The sequence below is a fragment of the Lithobates pipiens genome, unplaced genomic scaffold, assembly GCF_037356315.1.
Source record: "Lithobates pipiens isolate NorthernLeopardFrog02 unplaced genomic scaffold, aLitPip1_a1.2 Scaffold_213, whole genome shotgun sequence".
NCBI classification, from domain to species: domain Eukaryota; kingdom Metazoa; phylum Chordata; class Amphibia; order Anura; family Ranidae; genus Lithobates; species Lithobates pipiens.
In genome coordinates this window covers 7,356-33,521 of record NW_027507780.1, presented here as the reverse complement: position 1 = coordinate 33,521, position 26,166 = coordinate 7,356, and the positions used below count along the sequence as shown (strand labels likewise).

General features: G+C 51.3%; 1 protein-coding gene across 1 annotated transcript; it reads right to left on the bottom strand.

Moving 5' to 3' along the window:
• Positions 1 to 2,414: 2,414 nt before the first annotated feature.
• Positions 2,415 to 25,942, bottom strand: LOC144000280 (E3 ubiquitin-protein ligase SMURF2-like; the record flags this gene model as incomplete). The annotated part of the gene is given in 8 exon segments (XM_077494013.1): positions 2,415 to 2,556; positions 4,974 to 5,176; positions 10,486 to 10,569; positions 13,772 to 13,856; positions 15,204 to 15,269; positions 15,739 to 15,872; positions 23,473 to 23,581; positions 25,904 to 25,942. Coding segments are annotated over 8 exon segments (809 nt in total), but the record flags the coding sequence as incomplete, so codon positions are not given.
• Positions 25,943 to 26,166: the final 224 nt, after the last annotated feature.

The window sequence follows — 26,166 nt, the reverse complement described above, 5'->3', positions numbered from 1 at the left end:
GGGGGGGGAATCGTGCCCCATTGTTGGCATCATTGGGGGGGGGAAGTCGTGCCCCATTGTTGGCATCATTGGGGGGGGGGGGAATCGTGCCCCATTGTTGGCATCATTGGGGGGGGGGAATCGTGCCCCATTGTTGGCATCATTGGGGGGGGAATCGTGCCCCATTGTTGGCATCATTGGGGGGGGGAATCGTGCCCCATTGTTGGCATCATTGGGGGGGAATCGTGCCCCATTGTTGGCATCATTGGGGGGGGGGGAATCGTGCCCCATTGTTGGCATCATTGGGGGGGGGGGAATCGTGCCCCATTGTTGGCATCATTGGGGGGGGGGATCGTGCCCCATTGTTGGCATCATTGAGGGGGGGGGATCGTGCCCCATTGTTGGCATCATTGAGGGGGGGGGGATCGTGCCCCATTGTTGGCATCATTGGGGGGGGGATCGTGCCCCATTGTTGGCATCATTGGGGGGGGGGATCGTGCCCCATTGTTGGCATCATTGGGGGGGGGGATCGTGGCCCCATTGTTGGCATCATTGGGGGGGGGATCGTGCCCCATTGTTGGCATCATTGGGGGGGGGATCGTGCCCCATTGTTGGCATCATTGGGGGGGGGGGGATCGTGCCCCATTGTTGGCATCATTGGGGGGGGGGGATCGTGCCCCATTGTTGGCATCATTGGGGGGGATCGTGCCACATGTTGGCATCATTGGGGGGGGAATCGTGCCACATTGTTGGCATCATTGGGGGGGGGGAATCGTGCCCCATTGTTGGCATCATTGGGGGGGGGGAATCGTGCCCCATTGTTGGCATCATTGGGGGGGGGGAATCGTGCCCCATTGTTGGCATCATTGGGGGGGAATCGTGCCCCATTGTTGGCATCATTGGGGGGGAATCGTGCCCCATTGTTGGCATCATTGGGGGGGAATCGTGCCCCATTGTTGGCATCATTGGGGGGGAATCGTGCCCCATTGTTGGCATCATTGAGGGGGGGGGAATCGTGCCCCATTGTTGGCATCATTGAGGGGGGGGAATCGTGCCCCATTCTTGGCATCATTGGGGGGGAATCGTGCCCCATTCTTGGCATCATTGGGGGGGGAATCGTGCCCCATTCTTGGCATCATTGGGGGGGGAATCGTGCCCCATTGTTGGCATCATTGGGGGGGGAATCGTGCCCCATTGTTGGCATCATTGGGGGGGAATCGTGCCCCATTGTTGGCATCATTGGGGGGGAATCGTGCCCCATTGTTGGCATCATTGGGGGGGAATCGTGCCCCATTGTTGGCATCATTGGGGGGGGGAATCGTGCCCCATTGTTGGCATCATTGGGGGGGGAATCGTGCCCCATTGTTGGCATCATTGGGGGGGGAATCGTGCCCCATTGTTGGCATCATTGGGGGGGAATCGTGCCCCATTGTTGGCATCATTGGGGGGGGAATCGTGCCCCATTGTTGGCATCATTGGGGGGGAATCGTGCCCCATTGTTGGCATCATTGGGGGGGGAATCGTGCCCCATTGTTGGCATCATTGAGGGGGGAATCGTGCCCATTGTTGGCATCATTGGGGGGGGAATCGTGCCCCATTGTTTGGCATCATTGGGGGGGGGGGGGAATCGTGCCCCATTGTTGGCATCATTGGGGGGGGGGAATCGTGCCCCATTGTTGGCATCATTGGGGGGGGGAATCGTGCCCATTGTTGGCATCATTGGGGGGGGAATCGTGCCCCATTGTTGGCATCATTGGGGGGGAATCGTGCCCCATTCTTGGCATCATTGGGGGGAATCGTGCCCCATTCTTGGCATCATTGGGGGGGGATCAATACTCTATATTTTCCATAGACAGCGCTTTTACGTTTGTACATGGGTAGATGTGGGGGTGGGGTGCCTCCAACATTTTTGGGGGGTTATTTTATGTGCTTGAGTGCAACTCTTTTTATTACAATTTTTTCTTCTTAAAGCGGTAGTAAACCAAGAAGAAGAAGAAGAAATAAAAGGTTTCTACCTGCAAGGCAATATCACAATGAGTAGGCACCGCATACTAGCACATAATGAAAGAGTTACCTCTTGACCCCATCTCCCTTCTGGATTCGGGGACCCCAGCCATCCGATTAGCAGAGTGGGGGTGACGTCTCGGCCGCGGCACAGAGCGCATGCACCAGTGACGTCACCGGCTACTGCTGGCTAGAATATCCCCTGATCGGTGCACTTTTAGGGGTATTCGTTGTACCCACAGCTTAGTAATAGGTAAAAAAAAAAAAAAGCCTCCACCTGACAGGCAGAAGTCTGCTTGTCCCATTTACACACAGCCACCAGTGTGTGCGCAACTCCCCCACAACCACCCCCCCCCCCCCAGGACGTATGGACCTGGCAGCGAAAGGGTTAAAAGGAAAAACACAAACCATGCTAAAACACACGAAAAATGCCAACGGCCACCAACTGATCCCCATTTAAGGAAGGATTGGCTGGATAGTGACCTTACCTAGGCACCCGGGGGTCATGCCACGTGCTGACACCAGTCTGTGTGTGTAGGAAGTACACCTGGCCCTGCTGCGTAGTCCTCTGTTCTGTAAAAGGAGGAATGCGAAACATTAACGTCTGAAAGACACATCACTGAACAGAGCCAAGAAAGCAAGCACAGTGCTAAGACTGGATAGTCACATTCCTGCTCAAACACAATCATGACAGGTTCTCTTGGGGTTCAGTTCTTTATAGCTGCTGGTCTGTGGAGTGTCATTTACAGGTCAGCGTCTGCAGTCTACACTGGGAGATGAACATGGGGGTTCCTCAAATAAGAGTTCAAAATCTCAAAAGTGCCCCAACTAGGGTCCCCCCCCCCAGGACTGAATATTAGTTATCTGCCACTGTTTGTGGTCCTCAAAGCCCCCACAGACAGCAGTCCATTTCCCTGTTGCTCTGTAATTGCAGGGAGTTCTAGCAGTCTATGTCAGCCTCTCTCAAACTTCTTGCCCCAGAAAAACCACGAAAATAGTTTTCATACCTTGAAAAAAACTCTTATAATAGCAATTTGTCAGGGTCGATGACAAAAATGTTCCCTACATTGGTCAGAACAATTAGCTAAAAAACAAAACAAAAAAAGTTTACGTCATGCCCCAGCTCAACAAAACCCTGGCAACCTATGTAGGAACCCTGGTGGAAAACAGTCAAGTTTGTTGACCACTGATTGATCCTGGTTGGAAGGTCACCTAACAGCTTACAAATTTCTAGCAACCTCTGGAAGAATTCTGGTTGAAAGTGGTCAAGTTCCTTGACCAATTAATCCCGGTTGTAATGTCACCTAGTGACAGCCTAAAGAACCCCTAGCATTCTCAGGAGGAACCCTATGGTTCCACAGAATGTTGGTGGGGAACAGTCAAGTTCAATGACCATTGTTTGATTGAGCCTGGTTGGAAGGCCAACTAACGACAGCTTAAAGAACCCCTAGCAACCTTTGGAGGAACCCTATGGTTTCACAAAACCCTGGTGGAGAATGGTCAAATTAATTGACCATTGACCCTGGTTGGAAAGTCAGCTAGCCACGGGGTCAAGGAACCCCTGGCAACCTCTGGAGGAACCCTATGCTTTTTTACAGAACCCTGGTTGAGAACGGTCAAGTTCAGTGACCACTGAAACTGGTTGGAATGTCACCTAGTGACAGCTTAAAGAACCCCCTGGTAACCTATTGAGGAACCCTCTGGTTTTACAAACCCTGTTGGAGAATGGTCAAGTTCATTGACCATTGAGTCATTAAAGTGGTTGTAAACCCTTACAAACCACTTTTACCTACAGGTAAGCCTAGATTAAGACTTACCTGTAGGTCCAAGAAATATCTCCTAAACCTATATGGTTTAGGAGATATTTGCCCGAAAAAACAGGCACCGCTGTCTACAGCGCATGCGCCGTAGACAGCGGCGCGCAGGCGCACTGAGCGCGGCATTCTGAACGACGGAGCTGCCGCGTGTGTCGGCTCCCGTGCGCATGTGCAGGAGTGACGTCATCGCGGCTTCGCCGAATGACAGCAGCGGAGCTGCGAGACCCCACCAAGAAGATGGATGCGGCGGACTACAGGGGACAGCGGCGACTTCGCTGGCTCCTGTGTCAGGTAAGTGACACATAATGGACTACTATGCGATGCGATGTGATGCATAGTAGTCCATTATGCTTTGCAGGGAAAGAAAGAGGAAGTAAACTCATCAGGGTTTACTTCCTCTTTAACCCTGGTTGGAAGGTCAACTAGCCATAGGTCAAGGAACCCCTGGCAACCTCTGAATGAACCTTAAGGTTCCATAGAACCCTGATGGAGAATAATGAAGTTCATTGACCACTGATCCTGGTTGCAAGGTCATCTAGCAATAGCTTGAAGTACCCCAAGAAATCTTTGGAGGAACCCTGGTTGAAAATGGTCAAGTTTAATGACCACAGATAAATTGATCCTGGTTGGAAGCCACAGCTCAAAGAACCCCTGGAGGAACCTTAAGGTTTTATGGAGCCCTAGTTGAGAATGGCTGGTTTATGTTTCCTAGAGGCAATTCCCCAGTCTCTAACAACTTCAACTTGCCATCTCTGATCATCTCCTGCAACATATCTTCAGTGCAATCTTTGACCATCTCTTGTTGTTTGCCCCTAGTCTCTAAACATCTGTTACGTGTTGGTCGTCTGACGGTCTCGTGTTGCTTGATCGTTGCCTCTTACCATCTCTTGTAGCAAGCAAAACCACAGTCTTTGACCCATCTCTAGCAATCTCCTCAACTTAGCAGCGGTCTCACTATTTTCAGGGACAGTTTACACCGGGGGGCAAGGGAGGGGGGGGGGAGGCACGAGTGCACCCTAAATACGGAAGCAGCCAGCGACGCACCACTACGCTATTTTGCCTGCATGGGCCACTTGTCCGAAAGTGGCTACTCTCCACCCAGTGCCACAAATGATATCCCTTGCTCTACCCCCCGCCCCCCTTCCCCCCTCTCCAGCCTGTGCTGGGACTCACCATATCCCTCAGGCAGGTCAGGCGGGGTGTGTAGATGCGTTCTGCTCATGTAATTCCTGTGTCGCTGTGACCGCACTCTCCTCTCCGTGATGCGGGGGTCTGAGCTCTGGCCGCTGGTGGCTCCATTGGTCCCTGTGATAGGCGTGTTTTCATCCACAAAACAGCTCAGAGGCCTCCCAGGACTGGAGTACTCCGATGCCGGCCTGGAGGAAGAGGAGGGTGACACCAGCGAAGAGATAAACATTCTGATCAACTGATATAAACATTGTGATGAACGGATAGAATCACGATAATGACTGAGCACCAACATAAGGGCAAAATGCTGCGATACCAACCAGAACGATTACATGCTGCTAGTATTAGTAAATAGGAAAGTAGATCATAATTACTTGGTTTAAAGTGGATGTAAAGCCACTCTCATCCTTTCGAGACTCCTACCATAGAGGTTCTCTATAAGGATGTACACGCCTCCTGCACTATCCTTACCTGTCATACGTCTCCCCTCTGTCTGCTATGAGACCCGAAAAAAAATGCAGATTCTGTGGGCGGGTCTGGAGCTCGGTGGGTGGAGTCGTGATGTCAGTAGACTCCCCGCCCACCTCTACACACCCCCTGGCCAGGCATCGATATTTCTTACACTGAACTTCTGCTGGTCTTGTGGAGTATGGCCCCACAATCACCAACATCCAGTCAAAACCCAGGAAAGTCACCACATGACTTCAGCATGCCCAATCATCCTGAGGGGTATGGAGCAGCCAATCCCGGGAGAGCTGGAGAAGAAAGGAGGCGGGGGATGAAGTACACAGAATGTCTCTCTCACACTCTTGCATGAGATGTGTAAATCACCTGTCGCTCACAGCAAGGGCGAGAAACAGACATCTGTTTTCATCTCACTGAAAAAAAAAAAAAAGAAGATCGAGGATTGCTCAGAGCTGGATTAACGCTTTGTGGCAAGACTCGGCACAGATGACATGACATCCTATACTGTACAAGGTGCAAGCCTTAATTTTTTTTAAAAAAATTCAGGTTTCCATCCACTTTAAACTTCCTGGTTTCCTGCCTAGGCAAATGTCATACATCCCCATGAGTCTTCAGGGGGGGAGGAGGAGGAGTTTTCTCAGCTAAGCACATGCCCCCCGCCTTGCATAACTGAGTTAAGGGCAGGAAGTAAATGCTGCATGAATCATCCGCCCTTATTCAAGATGGCCACAGTCAGAAATGCTAGGTGGGTGTTTTTCAAAGAGGTTTCAAACCAAAATAAAGCATGGAGACGTGGATGGATCCAAAATAAAGCATGGAGACGTGGATGGACCCAAAATAAAGCATGGAGATGTGGATGGATGGATGGGGGCGTTTGCTTTGAATATTAAAAACGCCCAAGGGAATTTAATGGTCAGTTTGATTTATGGCAGAATAAATCCTTAACCAATGCGTTTCGGGGACACACACATGCCTCCTTATTCGGGGCTTGAAGGAGAAGTACAGCCAAAGCTTGTTTTGGCTGTACTTCTGTGGATCACAGGAGTGCAGTTTGTTCTGCACTCCTGTGACCTGTTTTCAGCAGCTGAAGACCGGTGTCGGCTGACATCTCAGAGCCGGTCCAGGATCCGCCCACATGCCTGGACTGGCACCCAAGTCAGCCTCTCAGCAAACCGCTCAGAGCCTGAGCCAGCCGCTGCCACCTTCTCCAAAGGCCAGCGCTACAGTGAGCGTGCAGGGGGCAGAGCAGACAGCAGAGACTGACCGTTACCAGCTCCCTGCTCAGGGAGCTCTGAGAACCGAGCGATCAGTGGCGTTTAATCGTTCGGTTCCCATCTGCATTGCGATTTACTGCTTGGAAAAGTTAAGGAGTGCAGGTTACGGCAGTGTTAATGACAACAGCAGCAAAGGGCCCTTGTGTTAGGAAGAATGTTATTGGCAGGATCACCGGGTGAAAACAAACATAATAAAATCCTGAAAATGAAATGCAGCAACATCTAAAAACTGGTAAACTGCAATACATTACATTTTTGTTCTTGGGTTTAGATGTTCATTATTAAAAGCTGAATTCCAAGAATTCAGCAACTTTGCAAACGTGAAGGCACACTATGAGTTGGGTCCAATTAGGTGCATGTCACCTCCAGGACTTATCTCTGTTACTTACAGTGAGGGGGGAAAAATTTTTTTTGATCAGCTGCTGATTTTGTAGGTTTGTTCACTGACAAAGAAACGATCAGTCTATTATTTTAATTGTTGGTTTATTATAACAGTGAGAGACGGAACAAAAATATCCAGAAAAACACATTTCAAAAAAGTTATAAATTGATTTGCATTTTAATGAATGAAATAATTATTTGGTGCCTTCGGAAAAAAACATGACTTAGTAGTTGGTGGAGAAACCCTTGTTGGCGATAACAGAGGTCAGACGTTTCTTGGAGTTGGCCTCCAGGTTCGCACACATCTCAGGAGGGATTTTGTCCTCTTTGCCGATCCTCTCCAAGTCATGAAGGTTTTCAGACTGAAGTTTGGTAACTCGAACCTTCAGCTCCCTCCACTTATTTTCTATGGGATTAAGGTCTGGAGACTGGCTAGGCCACTCCAGGAGCTTAATGTGCTTCTTCTTGAGCAACTCCTTTGTTGCCGTGGCCACGCGTTTTGGGTCATTGTCATGCTAGAAGACCCATCAATGCCCTGGCTGAGGAAAGGAGGTTCTCACCCAAGATTTGATGGTACATGGCCCCGTCCATCGATCCTTTGATGCGGTGAAGTTGTCCTGTCCCCCTTAGCAGAATAACACCCCCAAAGCCTAATGTTTCCACCTCCATGTGTTACAATGGGGATGGTATTCTTGGGGTCATAGGCAACATTCCTCCTCCTCCAAACACGGCGAGTTGAGTTGATGCCAAAGAGCTCAATTTTGGTCACATTTGACCACAACACTTTCACCCAGTTCTCTGAATCATTCAGATGTTCATTAGTGATCTTCAGACGGACCTGTACATGTGATTTCCTGAGCGGGGGGACCTGTACATGTGATTTCCTGAGCAGGGGGACCTGTACATGTGATTTCCTGAGCGGGGGGACCTGTACATGTGATTTCCTGAGCGGGGGGACCTGTACATGTGATTTCCTGAGCGGGGGGACCTGTACATGTGATTTCCTGAGCGGGGGGACCTGTACATGTGATTTCCTGAGCGGGGGGACCTGTACATGTGATTTTCTGAGCGGGGGGACCTGTACATGTGATTTCCTGAGCGGGGGACCTGTACATGTGATTTTCTGAGCGGGGGGGACCTGTACATGTGATTTTCTGAGCGGGGGGGACCTGTACATGTGATTTTCTGAGCGGGGGGGACCTGTACATGTGATTTCCTGAGCGGGGGGGACCTGTACATGTGATTTCCTGAGCGGGAGGATCTTGCGGGGGCTGCAGGATTTCAGTCCCTCACGGTGTAGTGTGTTACCGATTGTTCTCTTGGTGACTATGGTCCCAGCTGAGATCATGGAGAAGATTCTCCGGTGTAGTTCTGGGTGGATTCCTCACCGTTCTCCTGATCATTGATCCTCCACCAGATGAGATCTTCCATAGAGCCCCAGACCGAGGAGATCCATCGTTATTTTGCGTTTCTTCCATTTGTGAATAATAATCCCACCAACTGTTGTCACCTCTCACCAAGCTGCTTGGCGATGGTCTTGTAGCCCATTCCAGCCTTGTGTAGGTCTCCAATCTTCTCCCCGACATCCTTGGACAGCTCTTTGGTCTTGGCCGTGGTGGAGAGATTGTTATCCGATTGTTTGCTTCTGTGGACAGGTGTCTTTTATACAGATAACAAGCTGAGATTAGGATCACTCCCTTTAAGAGAGTGCTCCTATTCTCAGCTTAACAGTATAGAAGACACCTGGGAGCCAGAAATCTTGCCAATTGATAGGGGGGGTCAAATACTTATTTCACTCATTAAAATGCAAATCAATTTATAACTTTTTTGAATAGAGTTTTTCTGGATATTTTTGTTATTATTCCGTCTCTCACTGTTATAATAAACTGACCAATAAAATTATAGACTGATCATTTGTCAGTGGGCAAATGTACAAAACCAGCAGTGGAGCAAAAACTTTTTTGCCCTCACTGTATATATGAGACGGGATTATTGTCCTCCCGGTGGACCCAAGCTGTGAGAGGAGTGAAGTGCACACAGCAGCTATGCCCACCTCTCCCCTCTGCTGCCCATTCATAGAAGCCTTTGTATTTTTTATATTAGTTCACATAATATAAGGGCTTCTGTGAATGGGCAGAAGGGGAGGGCGACTACAGTGAGCAGCATTGGAGAAGCGAAATTTCAGGAGTACAATAAACCTGTCAGACATGAATAATAGAAATAAAGTCTACGAGACGGCAGGCACCTCCTTAGACTTAAAGTGACGATGAACACATGCGGTTTAATTTTACATTGTCCCTTCCGTTTCTGTATGTGGATGACGGCGCTGTAATTATTTTTAATGATAAACAAAACAAAAAAACATCTAAGTACCTTTTTCCTAATCGATATACAGCTGTCACATGACCCAGCTCTTTCCCATATACAGCTGTCACATGACCCAGCTCTCTCCCAGCCTGTCTGCAGGGAAACATAAGCAGGAGGAGCCTCTAGTCCTCTGCTGCTGGTCACATGTTCAAAATAAACAAAAAACAGCCTTTGGAATACAGAGTAAAAATAAATAGTTCACATCAATAAAACGGTTTTGAAATTCTCATACAAATATATATTGGAATAAAAATCTTTAATTTTTTATTTATTTTTTGGACAATAACATGGTGTGGGCGTATTTCTGGTAGTCACAGGCTGGGTCTTAGAATAAGAGGGAGGTGAAGCCTCCATCAATCTACATGTAATATCCCCCCCCCCATTGTGTTCAGCTGGTTAGTGGGCATGGAGGAGGAGGGGAGGGAGTGGGGCTGTCATATACCACTGTGTATACGCCCATGTGTGACTCTATAGTCATAGGGACTGCTCGGATGTGATAGGGAAGAAATGCTCAGCATAGAAACTCACTGGCAACTGAGCATGTGCAGAGCTGCCAACACTGCTCTGCAAATTCCCTATATGAATTGTGGACATTGACAGAAAGGAAGGGGGGCAGAGAAGCAGGATCAACCAGGTTTTTTTTGCAGAATAAAGAAAAATAATCTCATAGCGACTGAGTATGAACAACATGGAATATACCATTTATTGATCCTTTTTTTTTTTTTTTTATGATGGGGGTTCGGTGACAAATTTAACTCACGGTATGCCGGCAGTTTTTACAAAGCAGCCGAAATCCTGGAATTCAGCTTTTATGATAAACATAAATGAGGGACAGGCTCCAATAATGGGATCAGTCAAACGCTATTAAAAAAACAAAAAACTAAAGTATCTATTCTAATGCGACTTCCTCCAAACATTCACTGGTGGAAAATCAATAGAACAATGATAAATACTACGATGTTAATACAAGCAGAATATCATGATATCAGTGCCACCTGGTCCGCACTTACCGGGTTGGGCGCTCCCACTGGGTGGTCCGGGTGATGTGGTTTAAGTACTGGATGCGCCCCGAGGCGGTCCGTCTTTCCTCCCAGCTACGGTCCAGACACGGGAGAGATAAAGCAGTGAGTGCTATTTCCAGGAAACCCAGGCCGGGCCTTATAGTGTGGCCGCCAAGACAAGGGAGAAAATAAGCAGGTGTGATATGAATTATGAGGCTAGCAACGGGTGGCGGGCTTTGCTGAAAGGTCGGAGGTCAGAGTGGGCGAGTGGGGCTTCGTCCATCTATAGCTGTCACCCTGTCCAGGTTTAATGAACATGGATCAGACCCGACTAGGACAGGGAATAAAAATCGGGCTCACCCCTATCAGCCAATCAAATCCCAGATATCGGCCAACAGCAGAAAGGAAATTAAACCTTAATGGTTGCCAAGTAAACAGCCTCTGACCTCTATAGAGTGGTGTCAGTTTTAAAGGGTTAACCGATCCAAAGCTGATATGTCATGTGTAGGCGGAGTCTGATAGCCGCCCGCTAACTTCTACAGATGGGGCTCCTGCAGAGCGAGATCATCACCAGTACCTGCCCCAGTGCCCACTCATCCTGCTACTCTCTTCATATTGTAACAAATCAACCATACATCAGGGATGATGGGAACCCCTCATAATGGGCCCAGTGGGTGTACATACCCGGGAACCCCTCATACCCCGTTTCCCCGAAAATAAGACCTAGCGTGATTGTCATTGATGGCTGCAATATAAGCCCTAACCCCCAAATAAGCCCTAGTTAAAGTCTGTGTAGGTCTTATTTTCAGGGTAGGGCTTAAATTGCAGCCATCACTGACAATCACGCTAGGTCTTATTTTCAGGGAAACAGGGTAATAGCCATAAGAGGTGTACAGACCTAGAAATTCAGCACAGGGATGGTGGGAACCCCCCCGTGTATAAAATGGGGTACAGACCCGGGAACCCAGCACAGGGATGGAGGGAACCCCTCATAATGGGCACAGCGGGTGTACAGACCCGGGACCTCAGCACAGGGATGGAGGGAACCCCTCATAATGGGCACAGCGGGTGTACAGACCCGGGAACTCAGCACAGGGATGGTGGGAACCCCTCATAATGGACACAGCGGGTGTACAGACCCGGGAACTCAGCACAGGGATGGTGGGAACCCCTCATAATGGGCACAGCGGGTGTACAGACCCGGGAACTCAGCAAAGGGATGGTGGGAACCCCTCATAATGGGCACAGCGGGTGTACAGACCTGGGAACTCGGCACAGGGATGGTGGGAACCCCTCATAATGGGCACAGCGGGTGTACAGACCCAGGAACTCAGCACAGGGATGGTGGGAACCCCTCATAATGGGCACAGCGGGTGTATAGACCCGGGAACTCAGCACAGGGGTGGTGGGAACCCCTCATAATGGGCACAGCGGGTGTATAGACCCGGGAACTCAGCACAGGGATGTGGGAAACCCTGACGTGTATAGAATGGGGAACTGACCCAGGAACTTGGCACAGAGATCTCACATACAGAGTCCCGAGAGACAGAAGAGAGTCATGGACACTGAAATATCAGATTTGGCTGTAATTTAGGGCATTTTAGGGCGGGGATTAGGTAAACACACTCTGACTCCGCCTTTCAGCAAGGCTAAGCTCAGAACAGCACACAAGTCATGTGACAGATTAAACAGACAATAGGCACACACAGCGAGTCACACACCACCCCGGGGTCACATCTATTAGGTTAATACAGCAAGAAAAAAGAGGAAACAATTCATTTATTTCAAGTCAAGAGAGGTGTCAATCCCATCCGCAGATGATGAATCTATCATTTATAGCAGGACAGACACTCATGCCCCGTTTCCCCCTGCCACGGCTTGTAGCCGACAAGACATCGGGCAGATAAAAGCTGATCTGTGTCGGGACATTTCAATTAGGAGATTTTCAAATGTTATCAATTCTGTTCTGATGGATTCCCTTAGGCCTGGTCCACACGTGTGCGGCTGTGGGAGCCACATTTTGCGGGGGGCACGGCAATGCAATCGTTTGAATGGGCTGCCGTGCCCCTCCTGAAAGCGCAGAGTAAAGGTTCCCGTTCTATTTCTTCAATCGCAGTCCGCACGGGAACTGCGAGTGCTGCGCGGTTCTCAATATGGGAAGCTGCTGTGATTTCCAATGTGTTCGAGTGCCTTAATGATTAAAGGGCACCCGTACACATCTCCTGCATCTGTGTGTGTGTGTGGGGGGCCGCTGCAGGAACCAGCCGCACAAGAGTGAACCAAGCCCTATGGGCTCATTCAGATGGGCTCTGACACCCGTTCTGAATGCTGAGCTGACGTTTTCTGCGTCCTCGTTGGATGCAGACCTAAAAGCTGCACAAACACAAGCCAAAATATTACATGCGTTCAGGAGCAGGTGCATAGATCCAAACACACACTACGCTCGGGGATCCACGCACCTGCTCCTGCACACGTTAAATTGTATGTGCAGCCGTCTACAGCCACATGTTCAGGGCTACCTGTATGCAGCTCCAAGACAGTCGCAGAAACCAGCGGCTCAGCGCTGAGGAAGGGTGTCGGTGTCCATCTGAATGAGCCCCAAAATGTATAATTCTGTATCGGATGCCAGTGGTCACCACACTCGCCTGCTGCCTATGCACACCCTTGTACTGTTGATATGTGGACGTGGCCCACACTCCTCCGGATCTACAATATATTCATTGCCATGGTGCGGATCTTCACCTTCGAGGACGAACCCATCCGACAGGAAACCTTCACTTTGGTTGCCATAGAGAGGAGCCACATCATCCAATGTACTCCAGAGATTAATGGGCTACTAAGAGCACGTTGGTTCCCATAGAGACAGAGGAGCCACATAAACCAACGGGCCACTAAAATTCAAAAACCACCCCAAAAAAATAAAAATAAAAAACTTTTTTAATGGAGTGGGTTGTTAGTTTTCACTGCGGATTGGAAGGCAGCAAAAAACTTCAGACAATAAAAACCTGACAGAGACAACCCCCCCACCCCAATAAGCCCACAGAGATAAGTCAGTCAGTGAGGTCACAGCAAGCACAGGCAGCGGAGAAGACACCAGAAAGGCACACAAAAAATGCTGCTTAAAATATTGCATGTGCAGCGCTGAGGGTGCGATGAATTGGGAGTACATTCTGATTGGTCTGTAGGTGGGCGGAGTTGTTTCATTGGCTGCCTGTGCTCTGACCGGTGACCTTCCTGTCTGATGTTACGGGTTAGAACACATAGAAGGAAGATAAAAAAAGCACGCTTCTCTCACCCATCAGGCAAATCATTGTCAAAGAGACGGCTGCAGTCCACCACTTGCCCGCCAGTGCCGATCCGGTCCCTGGACTGGAGACTAACTGCAAGAGAGAACCGAGACAAAACTGGATGTTACCCAGAGGAACCAATCAATCCCCAGACTGCCAATGATTGGACATCAGACATGGACTCCAGTCTGCCTTCAACTTCCAACCTACTGCACAGTACAAACCCCTCCCCCCCCCCCCCACCTCCTTCATATATCATTGTGGCCTATAAGCCGGGAACACCACCGAGACCCTAGTATCAAGTATTCCAGACCAAACCCACCAAGAGGACTATCCTCACTGGGAGGATGACAATATTTTAGGTCCTGTAACCCTCCGCTCTGCTTTTCTTTCACCTCCTCCCGACAACCCCCACCCAGTGTCCGACACCCCTTCTCATATCATTGTGGGTTATAAGCTGGGAACACCACCGAGCTCCTACTATGAAGTATTCCCGACCACACCCACCAAGAGGACTATAATTACTGGAAGGAGGATGATGTTTTACGTCCGATTACCCTCCGTTTTGCTTTTCCTTTACCTCCAACCCCCACCCAGTCTCTTCAACACCACTTCCCATATTATTGTAGCCTATAAACTGGGACCACCACCAAGCCCCTAGTATCAAGTTCCCAACCCCGCCCCCCCCAAGATGACCAACCTCATAAGGAGGACGATGTTTTATCTTTCACCTATTCCCCCGAAAAAAAACCCCACCCCCATATCATTGTGACACATAGACTGTGAATACTACGAGTGCCTAGTATCTGGTATTCCCAACTCAACCCACCGAGAGGACTATCCTTACCAGAAGAAGACAATGTTTTATGTCCTACAACCCTCTGCTCTGCTTTTCTTTAACCTCTTATCCTAACAACCCCCACCCCCTTCCCATATCATTGTGGCCTATAAATTGGGAACACCACAAGCTCCTACTATCCTCAGTGTTCCTGACCCCGCCCACCAAGAGGAATATCCTAACTGGAAGGTAGAGGATGTATTATGTCCTGTCCGATGCTTTTCTTTTATCTCCTCCCCAGTCATACTCCACCCTACCTGCAGGCAGATCTTCGCAGTCAACCATGAAGATGCCCTGCTCTGAAGGGGTGGGAACAAAGGCCTGCAGGAGAGGTATGGAGGATGAATTCTGTATCTGGCCACCAATAGCCATCCAGAGTGTAATATTGGGTGCAATCAAGTGCCTGGTTGCTATGCTAGTCCCCTGCCTTCAAGGCTTTCTAGTCATTGACCTGAATCAGCATGCGGGAAGTGAAGTCAGAAGTCCTGATGAACATCCTTCTTCTGGGTCAGACACAACTGACAACCATCCAACCTTCCAAATACACCAGTGTGGACAATGATGACTACCTGGGCATATGTTCATGGTTCGTGTGCACTTACCTACTATCTGCCCCCGAACGTTGTCATTGTCATTAGGGCCAAGCTTGCATAAATCCAGCCGCTGATCTATAGGAGAGAAGAGAGTCAGACACATCCGGGCAGGAGCCAATCACTGGGCATTGATCATGAGCATGGACTTCAGCCAACACAGCTATTAAGCCTTAGTGCAAGACAATATCCCACAGCCCCGCCCCCAAAGGACTACAAGTCCTGACATCACATGATCACTGCACCGCACAAAGTCTACTCTCAGCCCTGCCCCCGAAAGGTTACAAGTCCTAACATTACATGATTTGGGCAGAGCTGAAGTCACATGATCACAGCACTCCTACTCACAGCCCGCCCCCGAAGGACTACAAGTCTTGACATGACATGATCAGCACACAGTCTCAGCCCAGCCCCTGAAGTCCTGACATCACATGATTGGGGCAGAGCCGATGTCACATGATCACAGCACTCCTACTCTCAGCCCCACCCCCGAAGGACTACAAGTCCTGACATCACATGATCACCACACAGCACACCGCCTACTCACAGCCGGTATCTTTGAGACGGTTGATGGCGTTGGAGAGGAGCCGCACGCAGCCCAGGAACCCGGCACCCTGCTTCTTGTGGATCTTTTTATGGTTCCATACACTGATGGTGATGGAGTCCGACTTCCCGATGTACCTGCAGAGGAGACAAGAAGAGAGAATTAGGAGATGGGCACCGCTGTACTCTGTTACCGCTTACATTTAGTGACATCAGAAGAAAACGCCACAAGGAAAGCATAGAGAACATTACACAACGCCTCATACTACATATCGCCATTGGTTTAAGGACCTCCAAACACCTGAAACCCCGGCCACATGTCTATTCCACTACCAAAGACTAATTCTGCAGACTTCATCCACGGGCTGAAGGAGAAAGATCATTTGATTCCTCCATCTAGATATAAAAAGTGTGGATGGACGAATCTGTAGTGCTGGTTATTGTATGAAGATAGCTACAGCACCAGTGGCTGCATCTAATTGGGGCATCTGAAGGGCAGCCCTTCAGATGCAGCCACTGTTTGGGGGAGGAGGCTGCCCTTCGCCTTGCGGGGGATGGGTTGGGGATGGGTGGAGGAGGAGGAGGAGGAGGTTTCTCCTCACCTTATGGGGCGGAAGTTGCCCTTTGCCTTACCGGGGGGGGGGGGGGGGGCTGCCCTTCACCCTACGGGGGGGGGGAGAGGAGGCGGCTGCCCTTCACCCTACGGGGGGGGGGGAGAGGAGGCGGCTGCCCTTCACCCTACGGGGGGGGGGGGGAGAGGAGGCGGCTGCCCTTCACCCTACGGGGGGGGGGGGGGGAGAGGAGGCGGCTGCCCTTCACCCTACGGGGGGGGGAGAGGAGGCGGCTGCCCTTCACCCTACGGGGGGGGGAGAGGAGGCGGCTGCCCTTCACCCTACGGGGGGGGGGAGAGGAGGCGGCTGCCCTTCACCCTACGGGGGGGGGGAGAGGAGGCGGCTGCCCTTCACCCTACGGGGGGGGGAGAGGAGGCGGCTGCCCTTCACCCTACGGGGGGGGGAGAGGAGGCGGCTGCCCTTCACCCTACGGGGGGGGGAGAGGAGGCGGCTGCCCTTCACCCTACGGGGGGGGAGAGGAGGCGGCTGCCCTTCACCCTACGGGGGGGAGAGGAGGCGGCTGCCCTTCCCCCTACGGGGGGAGAGGAGGCGGCTGCCCTTCACCCTACGGGGGGAGAGGAGGCGGCTGCCCTACATCCCACGGAGGGGGGGGGGCTTCCCTTCACCTGGGAGGCCAGCCCTTCCATTTACGGCTATAACTTGGCTTAACAGTAATATATTGTGCTCGTTAAAGTCGAGGACAAAGAGCTATTCCACAGTTAAAATACAGAGGAGATTTCCTGCCAGAGGATTGGCATTCAGCCAGTTTTGTGATCCAGACGTGCCTGCCAGACACCACAGCCCGGGTCATGACCTGCACAACCTGTGATTGGACAATTTTGTAAAGACAACAATAAATACATAAAATGGGTGTTAATAAAATGACAGAGGCTCAGGTTTAAGCAAGCAATCCCTTAGCAGAAGGGGGCGTTGCCGTTCCACAATCCATGCCGTGACTTTGGTCATATAACCTGTCACCCCCCCCCCCCCTATGCCGGTGCCGTCGGGGACACAATGTGTACAGGGGTGGGTGGCCGCAGGAGCAGAGCCCAGGCAGAGGGATCCGGGAACAGAGTTCAGCTCAGGATACAGGAGATCAGAGACGGGCCACGGTTGGTTTGGGCCGTCCCGTGTTAATTCTCCAGCACACCAAGTTCGCCCAATCTGGAACACAAAAACACACACCAGCCTCTGAACAGGTCCAGCGCCAAGATAAACCCTCTTTTTTTAGCAAGCAAATCCCCTGTAATCTCCCGGCAAACATTCCTGTAGACTCTCCGGCTCGAGCAGGTCTGACCGGGGCACCTAATAAAAAAAAACTCGGCTAAATATTATGTGTGTGCCGAGCCAGGCCACACAGTGTGTGCTGGACCCGCTTCCAGGGACCGACGCTGACCCGGAAACTACACGCAGAACTCCCAGGATCTCCGGGGTAAAGGCAGCCAGGTGCCTTCACACAAATCCACGTATTCTGGGGGGGGGGGGGGGGTGAACCCCATGATCACGTCACCAGAGAAGAGGATTTCTTAATTCCAAAGAGGAAGACAAGTACAATATAAACATGGGGAATGCCTATCTGGGGGAGGTGGACCCGATGGCAAAAACAAATCAGAGGCACTAAAGGGGTTCTCCAGCTCCATCTAAGGTGGTGACCACTCACCTTCCTCCTGAGGATACTGGCTGCAATATGCAGCTTTACCTTGCCATTATTCAGAGGGCACCCATAACCAATGTTCTAGGGCAGCCATTCTCAACCAGGGTTCCGTGGAAGCCTAGGGTTCCTTCAGAGGTGGCTAGGGGTTCCTTGAGCTGTGGCAGATTTAGCTCCTATTTGGTGGTGCCGACATAGATCTGAGCCAATGCCACTTGGAGGAGCCAGCGGTATGACATCAATGATCTTTACAGCTCTCTGTAAGGGGGCCATTCTTACCACCACTGTAAAAAAGGACATTATTCTCACTGAACACCAAAGTAAGGGGCATTGTTCCCACTGAGCCCTCAATGAATGGGTTTTTTAAGGGGTTCCCGAGAACTAAAAGTCATTTAAAGGGTTCCTCTGCGGTAAAAAGGTTGAGAAAGGCTGTTCTAGGGTCACCCTTTACCAAACCAACATTCTGGGGTCAGCTTTCCCCAATATATAGGGGGCACCCTTTACCAAGCCAACAGTCTTAGCGTCGCCCTTTACCAAGCCAACAGTCTTAGCGTCGCCCTTTACCAAGCCAACAGTCTTAGCGTCGCCCTTTACCAAGCCAACAGTGTTAGGGTCACCCTTCACCAAGCCAACAGTCTTAGGGTCACCCTTCACCAAGCCAACAGTCTTAGGGTCACCCTTCACCAAGCCAACAGTCTTAGGGTCACCCTTCACCAAGCCAACAGTCTTAGGGTCACCCTTCACCAAGCCAACAGTCTTAGGGTCACCCTTCACCAAGCCAACAGTCTTAGGGTCACCCTTCACCAAGCCAACAGTGTTAGGGTCACCCTTCACCAAGCCAACAGTGTTAGGGTCACCCTTCACCAAGCCAACAGTCTTAGGGTCACCCTTCACCAAGCCAACAGTCTTAGGGTCACCCTTCACCAAGCCAACAGTCTTAGGGTCACCCTTCACCAAGCCAACAGTCTTAGGGTCACCCTTCACCAAGCCAACAGTCTTAGGGTCACCCTTCACCAAGCCAACAGTCTTAGGGTCACCCTTCACCAAGCCAACAGTCTTAGGGTCACCCTTCACCAGTGTTCCAAGGTCACCCTTTATCAAGCTACAGACACAGTGACTTGAAAAAGTATTCATACCCCTTGACATTTGCCATATTTTGCCATGTTATAGCCAAAATAATTTTTTTTTTTTATTGGGATTTTATGTGATAGATCAACACAAAGTGGCACATAATTGTGAAGTGGAAGGAAAAGGATACATATATGTGTAAAGTGTGGGGTGGGGGTATTTGTATTCAGCCCGAACGAATTGCCTTCAGAAGTCTCCTGATTAGTAAATAGAGTCCACCTGTGTGTCATTTAATCTTAGTATAAATACAGCTGCTCTGTGAAGCCCTCAGAGGTTTGTTAGAGAACCTTAGTGAATAAACAGCATCATGAAGGCCAAGGAACACACCAGACAGGTCAGGGATAAAGTTGTGGAGAAGTATAAAGCAGGGTTGGGTTATAAAAAAAAAAATCTCCCAAGCTTTGAACATCTCACGGAGCTCTGTTCAATCCATCAGCAGAAAATGGAAAGAGTATGGCACAACTGCAAACCTACCAAGACACGGCCGTCCACCTAAACTGACCGGGCCGGGCAAGGAGAGCATTCATCAGAGAAGAGCCAAGAGGTCCATGGTAACTCTGGAGGAGCTGCAGAGATCCACAGCTCAGGGGGGAGAATTTGTCCACAGGACAACTATTAGTCGTCTCTCCACAAATCTGCCCTTTATGGAAGAGTGACAAGAAGAAAGACATTGGAGGAAGAAAGTCATAAGAAGTCCTGTTTGTAGTTTGTGAAAAGCCATGTGGGGGAGGGGGCAGCAAACATGTGGAAGAAGGTGATCTGGTCAGAGGAGACCAAAATTCAACTTTATGGCCTAAAAGCAAATCGCTATGTGTGGGGAAAACTAACACTGCCCATCCCCCTGAACACACCATCCCCACCGTGAGACATGGTGGTGGCAGCATCATGTGGTGGGGATGGTTTTCTTCAGCAGGGACAGGGAAGCTGGTCAGAGTTGATGGGAAGATGGATGGAGACAAATACAGGACAATCTTAGAAGAAAACCTGTTAAGAGTCTGCAAAAGACTTGAGACCGGGGCGGAGGTTCCCCTTCCAGCAGGACAACGACCCGAAACATCCAGCCAGAGCTACAATGGAATGGTTTACATCAAAGCATATTCATGTGTTAGAATGGCCCAGTCACAGTCCAGACCTAAATCCCATTGAGAATCTGTGGCCAGACTTGAAAATTGCTGATCACAGACGCTCTCCATCCAATCTGACAGAGCTTGAGATATTTTACAAAGAAGAATGGGCAGAAATGTCCTCTCTAGATGGGCAAAGCTGGTAGAGACACCCCCAAAAAGACTTGTAGAGAAAGGGGGTTCTACAAAGTATTGACTCCGGGGGGCGCCATACAAATGCCCCTCCCCCCACACTTTTCACATATTTATTTGCATCATTTATCATTTTCCTTTCACTTCACAATTATGTGACACTTTGTGTTGGTCTATCACATAAAATACATTTATGTTTTTGGCTGTAACATGAGAAAAATGTGGAACATTTCAAGGGGTGTGAATACTTTTTCAAGGCACATACAGAATACTGGAAGAGGAGCAGCCAAACATTCTGCATTACTCCGCTTCTACCTGAAGGGGCAGTGCTGTATGCGGACCTCCAGCACAGGCAGCAGACTGGCGGAGTCCTGCGTATCGGGTAACAGGGCAGCACGTGTGCCATGTCGGTTCTTAGGATTTCCTCCTTGCACAGAAAAGGCTCAGTCGGTACATGAAATCAGACGATACCCCCCCATTACGATCCAATCACAGCGTGTCTGCGGGAGGATCACACAAAACCCGGACAATATACAGGAACTGGAGGAACCGGTCTGTTGTGTGTGGCAGACGAGGCCAGTCTGGCGGGTCGGAGAACAATACCTCCACTGTCCTCTTCCCCCGCACCGTATGAGATGTCACCTCCGAGGCTCTGTGTACTTTCATTTCTTTTGTGTCTGAACTCCTCCGTGACCCAATAACGAGCGTGAACGAGCCACGTATGGGAAACCCTGAGACCCCGACCAAAACTGATGTCACAGTGGATGGCGGAGATGCACCCAACGTATTCTTCACATCCCCCACCCCTCCTCCCCGGAGGCTCGAGTTGAGATTTTTGTACTTCCTGGCTCTGAATGGCCAATACCAAGTTCCCAAAATCCCCCTCCATCTTTTTTTTTTTTTTTTTTTTTTTTTTTACACTATCCCTTTAAAAAAAAAAAAAAATACATTAATTTAATGCTTTCAAAAAAGAAAAAAGAAATAAATCAATCAAAAAAAAAAAAAAAAAATATGTGTTTTTTTCAATCGTCCGTAAACGATTGACATCGCTCTGGTCCTACTAGATCATCATAGAGGTGAGGAGATGATTTGGGGTCTCCTAACCCGTGTCCAGCCACGCAAAGACACCGTCCCCCCGTCCCCAGTCTCACCGGTGACAACATTAAAAGGGGTTGTAAACCCTCAAGGTTTTTCACCTGAAGACATTCTATTAAAGCGGAGCTCCACCCACAAATTTTACTTCTGCTGTCTGGATGCCCCCCCCCCCCAGTGTCACATTTGGCACCTTTCAGGAGGGGAGGGAGGGGGGGAGCAGATACCTAATACAGGTATTTGCTCCCACTTCCGGCAAAAGATCGCCACAGTATCCGCAGCGATCTACGCCATGTCCGGCCCCTCCTCCAAAAAAAAAAAAAAAAAAATACTGGGGGTTGTGGCTTCAGCCACACGCTCCGCTAAACCACTTCCAACCTGTAACTTAAATGTACCTGAAGGGGTCCTTAAGTGGTTGACAATAAAAGCAGAAGACTGGAGCCGATTGGATCCTTCTGTGTGAGCCAATTAATGTGCAGAAAATTAATGAGAGAAAATGTCACCAGCGCTCCGGGATCTACTAAAATGGGCGGTGCAAAACTTTAATTGATGATCACATAATTACAAAATATGGCGATGTTTCGGAGCCACGCAGGACCCCTTCATCAGGCATGTGACCTGCATATGACCTTCATGTGACCATCACATGCCTGATGAAGGGGTCCTGCGTGGCTCCGAAACATCGCCATATTTTGTTATTATGTGATCGATTAAAGTTTTGGACCGCCCATTTTTGGAGATCGCGGAGCGCTGGTGACATTTCTCTCTATGACCGTGGACGGTTCCAGTAAATGGTGGCTTCAGCACCCAATTGAAAATACAGACATTTTTGCAGGAAGGTTTGCGTTGGGAATATTGCATTGGAAGTAATGTGCAGCCTTTGGTCCTCTTATAGACTTGCGGTTTGGGGGGGGGGGGGTAAAAGTGCATGGTTTAGCTGCGTTTTTGTCGCCCGCTAATCCCACCACCGTCAACTGCAATAGGCAGCGGATGGGGGTTTTATATGCCACAGGCGTGAGGCAAAGCTGAACCGTCATGCAGCGATCGGCGCTTTACATTCAACTCAACGGGGGAAGTGGCACAAATGACATGCAATGCCCATGGGTGCGGCAGGTTTCTTGGACCAAAATGAAAGTTTAAAACAAGTGACGAGGAGGCGCTGCATCGCTTCCTCAATGCCTGTCAGTAGCCTCCGAAAGCTCATCAGGTTTCAGAGACACAGGTCTAAATCTTCCCTTACAGTTTAACTTGGGGGGGGGGGGGGGGGGGGGGGATATACTCCTCAATAACCCCAAAAAGGTGTTAAGTGCACTGTACGTGCATCAAATGCCTTTGCAAACCAAGATATTACCATGTAAAAGTAGCAGTGACATCACTGTGCTGTACATAGCCTGTGCAGAGAGCAGAGCTGTGGGAGGGGCCCAGAAGGCTCCACCCACAACACGTTGCCTGCAAAATACAGGAGGGGGGGGGGCGACGACAATGCAAATCCCCCTGCACAAGGAGAGAGAGAGCAGAGTTGTGGGAGGGGCCCAGTAAGCTCCACTCACTACAGAAAACTACAGGAGGGGGCGGAGACAGGGCCAGTCCCCCTGCACAAGGAGAAAGTAGAGGTGTAGGAGGGGCCCAGCAAGCTCCACCCACTACAGAAAACTAGAAGGAGGGGGCAGAAACGAGACCAGTCCCCCTGCACAAGGAGAAAGAGCAGAATTGTGTGAGTGTGGGGGCAGCAAGCCCCACCCACTACAGAAAACTATTACAGGAGGGGGTGGAGATGAGACCAGTCCCCCTGCACAAAAAAAAAAAAACGTAGCAGTGAGTGGTCTTCATTACAAGCTTTCAATATTTGCTGATCTCTGAGTTCAGCTGTTTATTTCTGATAATTTACACCCTACATCCTGAGCAGAGGAAGGGGGGGGGGTCTTATTCTTTCTGCCCCCCTACTTCTCACCCCCACCAATGAAATGATCAGGCTGAGTGAGATTTCCTGGAGGACTTACAGGTCGTAATGTTGGTTCCACTTGGGGTCCAGGGTGTTCTTCACCGTGTCCGTAGAGTGACATTGCCCCGACCCGTCCACTACCACCTTGGCAAAGGGATCCGGGAGCCCTGCAGTTGGTGCGAAAGAGAAAGAGGGCAGATAACGCAGCCGGCCTTCCAGCTGAACACACAAGCAGCTACACCTAAATATACGTTACATTTCTTATCCCAGGCTGGTCATAGACAGCAACCACCCAGAAATTACTACCAGTGATACATCTCAATAAAACCCGGAAGAGACCAAACGACACTGGCCATTCAGGTACTTGAATCAGGAGGATGAAGTGGGTGTGAGCTGGGGGGGGGGGGTTGGGAGACTCTGGGCTAGGAGGGAGGAGGGGGGAACGGAGACTCTGGGCTAGGAGGGAGGAGGGGGGGAACGGAGACTCTGGGCTAGGAGGGAGGAGGGGGGGAACGGAGACTCTGGGCTAGGAGGGAGGAGGGGGGGAACGGAGACTCTGGGCTAGGAGGGAGGAGGGGGGAACGGAGACTCTGGGCTAGGAGGGAGGAGGGGGGGAACGGAGACTCTGGGCTAGGAGGGAGGAGGGGGGGGAACGGAGACTCTGGGCTAGGAGGGAGGAGGGGGGGAACGGAGACTCTGGGCTAGGAGGGAGGAGGGGGGGAACGGAGACTCTGGGCTAGGAGGGAGGAGGGGGGGAACGGAGACTCTGGGCTAGGAGGGAGGAGGGGGGGGAACGGAGACTCTGGGCTAGGAGGGAGGAGGGGGGGGAACGGAGACTCTGGGCTAGGAGGGAGGAGGGGGGAACGGAGACTCTGGGCTAGGAGGGAGGAGGGGGGGGGGAACGGAGACTCTGGGCTAGGAGGGAGGAGGGGGGGGGAACGGAGACTCTGGGCTAGGAGGGAGGAGGGGGGGGAACGGAGACTCTGGGCTAGGAGGGAGGAGGGGGGGAACGGAGACTCTGGGCTAGGAGGGGGGAACGGAGACTCTGGGCTAGGAGGGAGGAGGGGGGGAACGGAGACTCTGGGCTAGGAGGGAGGAGGGGGGGGAACGGAGACTCTGGGCTAGGAGGGAGGAGGGGGGGGAACGGAGACTCTGGGCTAGGAGGGAGGAGGGGGGGGAACGGAGACTCTGGGCTAGGAGGGAGGAGGGGGGGGAACGGAGACTCTGGGCTAGGAGGGAGGAGGGGGGGGGAACGGAGACTCTGGGCTAGGAGGGAGGAGGGGGGGGAACGGAGACTCTGGGCTAGGAGGGAGGAGGGGGGGGAACGGAGACTCTGGGCTAGGAGGGAGGAGGGGGGGGAACGGAGACTCTGGGCTAGGAGGGAGGAGGGGGGGGAACGGAGACTCTGGGCTAGGAGGGAGGAGGGGGGGGAACGGAGACTCTGGGCTAGGAGGGAGGAGGGGGGGGAACGGAGACTCTGGGCTAGGAGGGAGGAGGGGGGGGAACGGAGACTCTGGGCTAGGAGGGAGGAGGGGGGGAACGGAGACTCTGGGCTAGGAGGGAGGAGGGGGGGGAACGGAGACTCTGGGCTAGGAGGGAGGAGGGGGGGAACGGAGACTCTGGGCTAGGAGGGAGGAGGGGGGAACGGAGACTCTGGGCTAGGAGGGAGGAGGGGGGGAACGGAGACTCTGGGCTAGGAGGGAGGAGGGGGAACGGAGACTCTGGGCTAGGAGGGAGGAGGGGGAACGGAGACTCTGGGCTAGGAGGGAGGAGGGGGAACGGAGACTCTGGGCTAGGAGGGAGGAGGGGGAACGGAGACTCTGGGCTAGGAGGGAGGAGGGGGGAACGGAGACTCTGGGCTAGGAGGGAGGAGGGGGAACGGAGACTCTGGGCTAGGAGGGAGGAGGGGGGACGGAGACTCTGGGCTAGGAGGGAGGAGGGGGAACGGAGACTCTGGGCTAGGAGGGAGGAGGGGGAACGGAGACTCTGGGCTAGGAGGGAGGAGGGGGAACGGAGACTCTGGGCTAGGAGGGAGGGGGGGGAACGGAGACTCTGGGCTAGGAGGGAGGGGGGGAGACTAGACTCTGGGCTAGGAGGGAGGGAGGGGGGGAGACGAGACTCTGGGCTAGGAGGGGGGGGGGGGGGAGACTCTGGGCTAGGAGGGGGGGGGGGGGGGGGAGACTCTGGGCTAGGAGGGGGGGTTCTCTGAAGGGGGGCAGATTTGTACTGGGATGGAAGATGAGGGATTTATGCTTAGGGGAGAACATGCAGATTAGTGCTCTTTTTGTTGGGGGGGGGGATTTTGACTGACATAACGCTCATACTTCAGGGACTAATTCTAAACAAAAGGTTAATGCAGGCAGCATATACAGGAATGATCCATGCCCCCCCCCCCCCCCCCAGTGATCTGCCTGTGGCCCCCCCACAATACCATGCACACAGGGCCCACCATGTCACACCACACACAGAAGAACTACGGTGATACTCACTGAAAAAATCCTTCTTCACCAGATTCTTTGCACACAGAACTGCAAGAGAAAAACACAAAACCATTAATGGGTGAAAATGCAACAACGTGTTCAAAATACCAACATAACTGAACTAAGGGGGTCACACAGGGCGGGGGTGGGGGGGTGGGGGGTCAAAGGATGGCAAAGATGGCATTCCCTGGAGAAAAGGCCGCTCCCTCCAGTGCTGCTCACACACCTGCCCAGATCTTTTCTGCTTTAGGAGCAACTTCTTCACAGATCAC